At 42.9% G+C, this 11,826-nt stretch overlaps 1 protein-coding gene across 2 annotated transcripts in view; it reads right to left on the minus strand.

Annotated features, from left to right (window-relative positions):
• VPS41 (VPS41 subunit of HOPS complex) overlaps positions 1-11,826 on the minus strand; it is a 661,741-nt gene that overhangs the window by 410,405 nt on the left and 239,510 nt on the right. For both annotated transcript variants that reach the window (XM_063922529.1, XM_063922530.1), the window contains exons 5-6: positions 10,716-10,790; positions 3,098-3,160 (exon numbers count right to left, since the gene is read on the minus strand). In XM_063922529.1, coding sequence (XP_063778599.1) covers positions 3,098-3,160; positions 10,716-10,790 — 138 coding nt within the window. The remainder of the gene's footprint in view (positions 1-3,097; positions 3,161-10,715; positions 10,791-11,826) is intronic.

Consider the following 11,826-nt stretch of genomic DNA (forward strand, 5'->3'; position numbering starts at 1 on the left):
GAGTGACTCCATCTTGAATTTGAACCTTTGTATGTAAGTGTTCAAGGATTTTAGGTTTAAAATTGGTCTCACCGAGCCGTCCGGCTTCGGTACCACAAATAGTGTGGAATAGTACCCCTTTCCCTGTTGTAGGAGGGGTACCTTGATTATCACCTGCTGGGAATACAGCTTGTGAATGGCTTCCAATACTGCCTCCCTGTCTGAGGGAGACGTCGGTAAAGCAGACTTTAGAAAACGGCGAGGGGGAGACGTCTCGAATTCCAATTTGTACCCCTGAGATACCACCTGAAGGATCCAGGGGTCCACTTGCGAGTGAGCCCACTGCGCACTGAACTTCTTGAGACGGGCCCCCACCGTGCCTGAGTCCGCTTGTAAAGCCCCAGCGTCATGCTGAGGACTTTGCGGAGGCGGGAGAGGGCTTTTGTTCCTGGGAACTGGCTGTTTGTTGCAGCCTTTTTCCTCTCCCTCTGCCACGGGGCAGAAATGAGGCGCCTTTTGCCCGCTTGCCTTTATGGGGCCGAAAGGACTACGCCTGATAATATGGCGTCTTCTTAGGTTGAGAAGCAACCTGGGGTAAAAATGTGGATTTTCCAGAAGTTGCCGTGGCTACCAGGTCCGATAGACCTACCCCAAATAACTCCTCCCCCTTATAAGGCAATACTTCCATGTGCCTTTTAGAATCCGCATCACCTGACCACTGCCGCGTCCATAAACCTCTTCTTGCAGAAATGGACAGCGCGCTAACTCTTGATGCCAGTCGGCAAATATCCCTCTGTGCATCACGCATATATAGAAATGCATCCTTCAAATGCTCTATAGTCAGTAATATACTGTCCCTATCTAGGGTATCAATATTTTCAGTCAGGGAATCCGACCACGCCAGGCCCGCACTGCACATCCAGGCTGAGGCGATAGCTGGTCGCAGTATAACACCCGTGTGAGAGTATATACATTTTAGGATATTCTCCAGTTTTCTATCGGCAGGTTCCTTTAGGGCGGCCGTATCAGGAGAGGGTAGTGCTACCTGTTTAGACAAGCGTGTGAGCGCTTTATCCACCCTAGGGGGTGTTTCCCAACGTGCCCTATCCTCTGGCGGGAAAGGGTACGATGCCAATAACCTTTTAGGAATTATCAGTTTTTTATCGGGGGAAACCCACGCCTCATCACACACTTCATTTAATTCCTCGGATACAGGAAAAACTACAGGCAGTTTTTTCTCACCAAACATAATACCCTTTTTAGTGGTACTTGTATTATCAGATATATGCCATACATTTTTTATTGCTTCAATCATGTAACGTGTGGCCCTAGTGGAAGTCACGTTTGTCTCCTCATCATCGACACTGGAGTCAGTATCCGTGTCTGTGTCTGCCATTTGAGGTAACGGGCGTTTTAAAGCCCCTGATGGCGTTTGAGACCCCTGGACACGCACAAGCTGAGTAGCCGGCTGTCTCATGTCGTCAACTGTCACGCAATTCCTTCCACAAGCTCATCCACTCAGGTGTCGACTCCCTAGGGGGTGACAACTGTATAATAGGCAATTGCTCCGCCTCCATCTCATTTTCCTCCTCAAACATGTTGACACAATCGTACCGACACACCGCACACACACAGGGAATGCTCTGATAGAGGACAGGACCCCACTAGCCCTTTGGGGAGACAGAGGGAGAGTATGCCAGCACACACCAGAGCGCTATATATATATAAAGGAATACCACAATAAAGTGTGCTTTTCCCTTTATAGCTGCTGTTAGTATAAAACTGCGCCAAATTAGTGCCCCCCCTCTCTTTTTTACCCTTTTCTGTAGTGCAGGACTGCAGGGGAGAGTCAGGGAGACGTCCTTCCAGCGGAGCTGTGATGGAAAATGGCGCCCGTGTGCTGAGGAGATAGGCTCCGCCCCCTTCTCGGCGGCCTTTTCTCCCGCTTTTTAGGTGAGTTCTGGCAGGGGTTAAAATACACCCATATAGCCCTGGGGGTTATATGTGGTGTATTTATGCCAGCCAAGGTGTTTTACATTGCTGCTCAGGGCGCCCCCCCCCTAGCGCCCTACACCCTCAGTGACCGGAGTGTGAAGTGTGCCTGAGTAACAATGGCGCACAGCTGCAGTGCTGTGCGCTACCTTGTTGAAGACTGATGTCTTCTGCCGCCGATTTTTTCGGACCTTTTCTTGCTTCTGGCTCTGTAAGGGCGCCGGCGGCGCGGCTCTGGGACCGAGCTCCGAGGCTGGGCCTGTGTTCGGTCCCTCTGGAGCTAATGGTGTCCAGTAGCCTAAGAAGCCCAATCCACTCTGCACGCAGGTGAGTTCGCTTCTTCTCCCCTTAGTCCCTCGATGCAGTGAGCCTGTTGCCAGCAGGTCTCACTGAAAATAAAAAACCTAAAACTAAACTTTTCACTAAGAAGCTCAGGAGAGCCCCTAGTGTGCACCCTTCTCGGCCGGGCACAAAAATCTAACTGAGGCTTGGAGGAGGGTCATAGGGGGAGGAGCCAGTGCACACCAGGTAGTCCTAAAGCTTTTACTTTTGTGCCCAGTCTCCTGCGGAGCCGCTATTCCCCATGGTCCTTACGGAGTTCCCAGCATCCACTAGGACGTCAGAGAAATCACCCTTATGGGGTATTGTGTGTAGAATTTTGAGGACAAAAATGAATTTATTCCATTTTGGAATAAGGCTGTAACATAACAAAATGTGGAAAAAGTGAAGCGCTTTGAATACTTTCCAGATGCACTGTAGGCTTGCGACTTTTCGCATATTTTGTGTGTTTTCACATAAAAATTTAACATCTTTTTGATGGAAAAAACAAAGGGCTAATTAAAAAACCTGAAAAAACTTCCCGTCAGAAATCCTGCATTTGCCCCTGAATATAGTAGGAAACCACAATAATACAAGATGATTTATAGGATAAATAATACAAATGGCATTACCTGACAGATTAGTTACATGAATTATACACATAGATAACAAAAGGAAAACAGCTGTTTGTTACTACACTTCTAAAGTTGGCAAAAAGTTACATCAAGTGTAGTGGATAGTGTGAGGAAATCAGAAAAAATAGTCTAGAATACAATAACAATGTAAAATAGAAAACTTAAGTTCTCACCTTTATTGGACAATCAAATATTTCATGTAATCCTTCTCTCGAGTAAAGTCCAAAAACTTGTACCTGTAAAATAGAGGATACTCAACTTTAAGATTTTATTTTAGACCTTCAAAAATAGGTGATGAGGAAAATTTGTGTGTTGTATAACAACTACAAAAGAATTAATAATATTCACTGTTAATGATTAGAATGTTTAGACAGTAAAACTTAGTGATACTTATTAATGTGTTAAGTATGTCAGATACAGGTGCATCGGAATGGGAAGGGGGGGTGGGGCACATTATTGTATTTCTTTGAAAGTCACCATTTCGGAGAGTTTTACAGTTGAATAACAGCATTGGCTTTCATTTTTCACCATTTTTAAGCATGCATGTTAAGGATGTTTTTTCATCTCTTGTGGTAATTATCAAGACTGTTTTCCCACCTTTTCTGCCGATTGTCCTGTTTAGTGGATAGTCACAAAAAAAGTGGAACCCTGATTATATTAATAAATTGATTATATGAATAAACAGGTTTTCCGTCCTCATGGCACCAGTTTGGATTATCTTTGAAATTGTTCAGACCCAACTGTCGAGCCATAGATTTTGTTTGCAGATGTATATTTACTGTGGACAGACATAGGACCTCATTAAGAGATTGACGCAGATCTGGCTGCCGTTGCAAAGATCTGCGTCCATCTCCTCACATGCTGGGGACCGCCCAGCACAGGGCAAGGCCCTCCAGCATGTGTGGTGCTGCCTCACAATGCGACCGCTATTTTATTGCAGAAGCATCGATTTGTGGTTGACCCCTGGTAGCGCTGGCAGGCGGTCCGGCGCCATTTTTTTTCAGAGTGGCTGCATGTGATGTCACGCAGCCACCCCGAAAATGCTCCTGCACGCTCCCATTTTGCCCACCACGCCCCCGCAGCACCGTGTCGCCCCCCCCCCCCCGACACCCCACCCAACGGCCACTACTGTCAATCACCTTGCAGCCACATCCTGCAAGGATGCGTACGAAAAGTATAGAGTTGCGCACTGCAGGCGGTGCGCATGCACAGACCCCTTGGATGCGGCCGCTGTGTGTGCATGCACGGCTGTGTCCAGGTCTAAATGACCCCCATAGTCCTCTCTCCCTTTGGTCCTTTACCCTCTTCAAGGTACTGGCTTCTAATTGTGGCTAAGCCATTACTCCTCTTCGTCTAGCACGTTTAGCATTGGGCATTTTCTCCTTCAGCGTAAAACGGACTATAACTTTTATGCCATAATGGTGCATTGTGTGCTAGTCAGTTGTTAATGTTACTAACAAGTGTATGACTACCATGGATGCAGCTGCTATGGAGCCTACAGCAGAAGGGGAAAGGAAGGGTCTAATTTGTCCGTACCATGTTTCTATACGAGTTTTTTGCCATTAGGGAGTATATGGGGGCCCAGAGTTGCTATGGGGCCCACAAATAATGAGTTATGCCCCTGGTGCACAGACTTGAGTGCCCACTGACATTAGCAGAATGCAACATGCCCATTCATCTGATCCAATACAGGTTTTAAACAAGAAAACGTGGCACTTATGAAAGAAAAGAAAGCATTTACCTTGTATTCCAACGGACCATTCATTTCAATATTTTTATATACAGTAATGTCGTTATTTTATTTTTATATACAGTAAATGTCATTATTTTTTCATCTCACTGGTTATGAAGCAATTTGAAGTGGAGTCTAAACTCTGAAAACATTTTGGTGATCTTCAAAGCGATTTACTAAAACATTTTTATCTTTTTTAAGAAGATTCAGCTAGCATAGAGATTCTCAAATGCGGTCCTCAAGGCACTCCAACAGTCCAGGTTTTAAGTATATCCATGCTTGGCCACAGGTGTCTTAATTAGTACCTCAGTCAATTTGATTTAACCATCTGTGCTGAGCCATGAATACACTTAAAACCTGGACCATTAGGGTACCTTGAGGACTGCGTTTGAGAACCTCTGAACTAGCACAAGCCTAATCACTAAGGGCCAAATTCAATTAGCCCTGTTAATATAATGGGGGTGAAAAAAGGTGGTAGCCTCTTGCTTTACTGCCTGGGTCTATTCAATTGCAGAGCTTTATTCGCGCCCGTTAAATTATCCTGTTATCAGGCGTTAACACACAGGATCTGGTAAAAGTTCTTGGACCAATGTGTTAACACTGTATTTGCACCAAAAGAAATCTCTGTTAAGTGAAGCCTGTGGGCTGCATTCGGGGCTAACTAATAAGCCCTGGGGGATCAATTTGTTGTGGTAAATTACCACAACTAATTACTTCCCCCCTCTAAGACATGCATATTACTCAGTTTAAGATCGGGGGAAGCTTTCTGTATGTACAATATTATGCTATCAACAACATTTTAAATACTGTCTCTTGTTTAGCCACTTTAATAACGGAAAAGCCGATTATTATATGGATTTACTGCTTGGACAAAGATACATTTCAGTTAGGGAACTATTGTCCAAAGCAACAATAAATTGTTTCTCAGTTGTTCTTAAATATAAGTGTTCAAGGTCTCTGCCATCAGAATGAATGGAAAGCAAAAACCTTCATCCATTTTAACAGCAATAACCTGACATTAATTCCTGCTTTTGAGGTGTTTTGTTTGCTGGCTGATTATGGCAACCTTCTGAGTTACTGTATGTCACTTTCAGTAATAGTTTTAATGAAAAAAAACAAAACAACAACAACTGGACATTCTGCTTTTAGAAAGAACACAAACAAGGACATATGTGCCATATTTGCACAAGCTGTGAGAAAGTGAGCTGCATAGAGGAGGGGTGTGTAATGCAATGCTTCAGCTTTCAGCATTTATATTCTGCTACAATGCAGGACCACTCACTACAAGTAAATGCCTAAAGTTATGAAGGACTTATGAAGCATTGTCCAAGCTTATACAGTAGTTCTAGAGATACAGAGAGGTTTGCACTGCGTCCTGAAAATGTAGCGCCCTTGTTCTGCGTCATCTGGTAATATATATATAATTGGGTTTAAAAAGAAACAATAGAGGTACAGTATATGGAACAAAAAAGGTGAGAAATAAGTTGTACATATTTCAGATGTGTACTCTTCTATGCTAAATAAGAAAAATAAGCTTTAATTTGTAATATAATACAGTACCATTCATATTTCTTTGCATATTAATAGTTCCATATTTTTGGGACCACAGAATATACTTTTAAGAGTAGGATAAATATACCCCTACTAGTTATATTATATAAATTAACGGACGAAACTCATGTAACTAATGAAATTATAAGTATGTTAAAGAAAATGCAGCTTAACAACTGCTCAAAATTGGAGGATAAACTGGAGGCTTAACCATAATTTTGCAAATATATGTAACTATGATCTCTGAATTTTATACTAGCATGTAGTTTTTCAAATCTTATTTGTAATGCCCATGGGTGTGCTGGGGAAAATCGGTTTAGAGAGGCATAGATGGGACCTGCATTTGAGAGCATGCTGGTTCCTGTAGTGTCCTTTGGGGGCCTAGGGGGAACTCCTGGTAAACTGGCTCTCAATTTAGATATATTTTTGTATGTGCTATTATCATGTAGCCTTACAGTAGACAATTATATGGCCTAGAGTGGGTACTGTTATCATGCAGTGTTAGGAAAATATAGCATCAGAGAAGGCTTGACTTTGGCCTGGAGGCTTAACCATATAAAGGTAGAACACCGACTCGGCACCCTTGGTACAAGCACTGTGCCGGATTATCCATTTTGCCAGATTATCAATGGTACATACAGCGGCATCACGACGGTTAACCCTTCTGCCCCCCAGCGCCTAATCCTAAAACTCCCGCAGCCTGATTCCCTGCCAAAGCCTCACTAAACCCTCCTGCAGCCAAACTCCCCCCACTGCACCTAAACCTCCCGCAGCCTGACTCCACCCTGCAGCCTAACTCTACTCTGCAGCCTAACTGAGCCCTCCTGCAGCCTAAACCCCCTCCACAGCCTGATGTGTCCAGATTAAAAGAGGTGCCAGATAATCGATGTTGTACCTGTATTTGAAAATATATGTAACGTAAGAACTCTGAATTTTCTACTAACATTTAGTTTTTCAAGTCTTAGGGGTTAATCTGCTAAAGATGGGAGTTCTATTCAAGATGGGATGTTGCCCACAGCAACCAATCAGATTTTACTTCTCATTTATCTAGCACCTTCTAGAGGATAATACCTGGAATCTGATTGGTCGCTGTGGCAACATCCCATCTTAAATAGAACTCTCGTATTAGTAAATTTACCCCTTATTGCTAATGTCCCTTGGTGTGCTGGGGAAAATCTGTTTTGTGTATCTTTCTAGTTTAGAACAACACCCTCCCTTTCAGCACCTGAGAGGAATTACTAATTTGACGGAGCAGCTTCTATTTTATACTAACTGCTCAAAATTCCCAAGGAGTGTTTCAAGAGTTCATGATTTGTCTGTCTGTCTGTCTGTCTGTCTGTCTGTCTGTCTGTCTGTCTATCTATCTATCTATCTATCTATCTATCTATAATATACCTTTGAAAGATGCCGAACTAATAGCACAATGGATACAATGCATGCCTATACTTATACTCTGGACTTTTCATAGCAAAAAAAGCAAGACGTATGTCACAATCAGTCTAAATAAATTGACATGATGGAGATTGCAGCACCCCAAGCTCTGCTGTATCACACATGGGCGCCTGGTTCAGTGTTGTACACAGGAGCTGCATCTTTGGACACAGCTGCTGTGTGTAAATATGATAATGCTGCAGGAGGCCTCTTGTGTCAATAAATAGATGTATCCTGCCGACTTCTGTGATCTGCTGCTGCATCCGAAGACGCAGCATCGGATCATCTGCGAAAACATCAGTCATCTGAGAAACCCTCAGGTTATAGAGAGCGGGCATTGTTTTCACACTGCCGAGGCCAAGAAATCTACATCGGAAGACGCAGCATCGGATCATCTGCGAAAACATCAGTCATCTGAGAAACCCTCAGGTTATAGAGAGCGGGCATTGTTTTCACACTGCCGAGGCCAAGAAATCTACATCGGAAGACGCAGCATCGGATCATCTGCGAAAACATCAGTCATCTGAGAAACCCTCAGGTTATAGAGAGCGGGCATTGTTTTCACACTGCCGAGGCCAAGAAATCTACATCGGAAGACGCAGACCAAAGCTTCAGCATGCCTACAAAACGGGGACCCCCATATTTAAAATGCTCACCGTATCCGTCCCGCCACAAAACGCCCACAGCATGAATGACACCAGCGATCTTGCAGAAGGAGCCCTGTACATGCACAGTGCTGATCCTGTACAACACTGAATCAGGAGCATGATGCACTTAGATAAAGGGCTCTGCAGCAAAATAACTGGAACTACTGTCATCTATGAATGGATAAAGCCCACAAGACGACTGCTTCAGTCGTCAGCAGCTGGTACACTTTAACCATATATATTTTCTAATCTTTACTTACTGTATTAACAGTTATGGACAAGTAGAAATAAAAGATATACCAAATAAAAGGTACTTTGTAAATCTATTTAAACATATCTTGCTCTCTAACAGCGAATGGGGGAAATGGATAAATCATGCTAGAGTTTAGTACATTGCCCCTAATGTCCTACCAGTACCTCCTATTTATGTCCACTGTTCACACATACACACAGGAAATATAATGGTGCCTTCTTATAAGTGGAAAATCAATCATTAAATCCCTGACATATCAGAGCCCCACAGTGCCTTGAAGCACTGATAATTGTTAGTTATATAGCATCCATGATAAATGCTCTCCAATTGCAAAGGTAGACACCATTTTTTGGGGAACTGGACTGTACATATATTGATTTTACATCTATTTAATGTGGCTGTCGCAGGATACTTTAATAGGCTGATAAACTACAATTGCTCACCAAAAGTCTCAATAATTCAAGGGAAACACACATAAGTGTTTGCCACTGTCTTAATGGGAGACAGAGAACCTCAAGTCCACAGAAATCCAATTTTGCAGATTTATAACAGAAGAGGCACAAGTCTACATTGTGAGGAGGCAGGCAGCTCGGCAGTGAGATTCAGGGGGATAACTTGGTAATGGCTCACAACAGCTATATAACGCCTCAGTCCTGACTTCCTCTTTTTTTTCCCCATAGCTGTTAATCAAGTTAATACAAATAACAATATTGACATTCTTGTAATTACTTTTTCCTGAGGCACATTTGAGGAAAAATATACTTCTGTAATCAGAGGAATTTCTGAGTGAGGCCAGTAAAGTCTGATAATAATAGGGATATGAATTGAGGGCAGCCACTTGCTACATTTCACTCCCTATCACAATTTGGAAGGCAGAGAGGTCAACTGAATGGTGCTTCAGAAACAATAAATACACATTTGTTTGAGTAATGTCACAAGAGGCCCAGAAAGTATCTGAGGTATATTGCAGCCATTATATTACAGATTTTGGTTTCTAGCATGGAAATATAGCTTACCAAGGTATTTTAAATCACTGGTTTTGTTTAATTTTACTATAAAAAGTATAACACAACAACTACTAAACTATTTTAAATGTGCATTTAGGGCCCAATGCAGATTTGGATGCAAGGCAGAAAAAGCACGTAACTTTGTATCTGGAAAAAAAATATTTGCAATGCAAGGGGAGGAAATACATTTATATTTTTTCTGTGCAGGTAAATGCTTTCTACTTTTGTATGTAGCCCACAAATGTTAGACAGCTTTATTTTAACACTGCAATTCAGATTTAAATTTGTACACACCCCACCCAAATTTAAATCTCTCTGCACATGTTACATCTGCCCCACTTGCAGTGCAACATGGTTTTGCCCAGTTGCTTGCTTTTTTGGTTTGCTTCCGCATCTGAATAACCCCCTTAGTGACTATGGGGTCTATTTACCGAGCCTTGGATGTTGGTAAAGTGGATGGAGATAAAGTCCCAGTCAATCAGCTCCTAACTGTCATTTTTCAAAACCAGGCTGTGACATGGCAGTTAGGAGCTGATTGGCTGGTACTTTATCTCCGTCCACTTTACCTCCATCCACGGTTTAGTAAATAGACCCCTAACTCCTGCAAAATATTGTGTCATGCTGCAACCGGCCCAGCATCTTATTGATGACACGTTATAACCATGATTTGCACGCATGCAGCCTAATACAACTTAATGTAAACCCCAATCCCACCAATTTTAAAGGAAACTTTTCTGAAAGTGTAAAGCCTTTGCATTTACACTATGCATAAGACCATGCTAAATTCTTCATTGCAGCAAGACCTTCAGCACTAGCTAATGCAAATGCTTAGTTGCTCTATTTATAGAACAGCATAGATGTGTATACTGTATTATTTCAATAGGAACTAGTGAGTGTATGGTCTTGTTCATTTTCACCCAATTAATGTGCTACATAATTTGATATTTTATTATGCTCTGAGGAAAGAATAACGGTTCAGGAGGGATTTTAACAAAAAGATTGGCATTTGCTTCCAACAGATTATTAAATAATTAAGTTGATTAAATATTTGTGTCTGGTGAGGTTAGTGTTTGGACATGGAATTCTTGGTGTTAAGCACAAAGAGCCAAAATATCCAGGTAATATGAGGTTATGTTGCTATTGTACCACTATAAAAATCAGAACAAGTACCTTGCCATCTTCTGCACAGATGCCCACGTGCTCCCCACTTTCATCCAGGCTGATCTGATTGATCTTCACAGTGCTCTGTAAAATAAAACACAGTAAAGTAAAATTTGCTGTAGTTCTAGACACATTTACAAAGTCATTTATACAGATGTGTCCTCTTACATGTTTGCTCTGTGCGCTACAAGTCGCGTTACACATAACGTGCCGTGTGACTCTGTAGCGCCAAGTATATTTTTGTGTTCTTTTCCGCAAAAACTGCTGATTAAAATGATGGGGGTAATTCCAAGTTGATCGCAGCAGGATATTTTTTAGCAGTTGGGCAAAACCATGTGCACTGCAGGGGGGGTAGATATAACATTTGCAGAGAGAGTTAAGGGGGGGTACTCACGGAGCGATATTCTAAGCAATCTGACTAGATTGCTTAGAATATCGGCATGATCGCTCCGTGTGTAGCCCCCTCGGCGATAGCGATGCGCGGCCCCGCACATCGCTATTGCTGCTGCAAGATTGGCCTGCATGCAGGCCAATCTAGCGGGTCGCTCACTTCACCCGCTGGGTGAAATGAGCGGCCCCCCGTCTCCCCCCGCACGCTCAGCACAGATCGCGCTGTGCTGAGCAACAGGAGAGATGTGTGCTGAGCGGTTCGCTCAGCACACATCTCTCCTGCATCGGCCCGTGGGTACTGGGCTTTAGATTTGGGTGGGTTATTTTGTTTCTGTGCAGGGTAAATACTGGCTGCTTTATTTGTACACTGCAATTTAGATTGCAGATTGAACTCACCACACCCAAATCTATCTCTCTCTGCACATGTTATATTTGCCCCCCCTGCAGTGCACATGGTTTTGCCCAACTGCTAAAAAATTTCCTGCTGCGATCAACTTGGAATTACCCCCGATATGCAGACTACCTACATTCTGTGTCTGACTGCATTTGCATACATAATGCTATGCTACGTGGCATTTCAGATGCAGATAGAGCCACAATTACACACAGAATATCAATAGAGGCACGCCACATATTTTACTCAGCAGAAGCTGCTTGTGCATCCTGTTACATTACTGTTATGTCCAAAATGCATTGTTACGTTAGAAAAAAGAAAGAAAAAAAAGACGCT

This window comes from Pseudophryne corroboree, chromosome 5, assembly GCF_028390025.1.
Source record: "Pseudophryne corroboree isolate aPseCor3 chromosome 5, aPseCor3.hap2, whole genome shotgun sequence".
NCBI lineage: Eukaryota > Metazoa > Chordata > Amphibia > Anura > Myobatrachidae > Pseudophryne > Pseudophryne corroboree.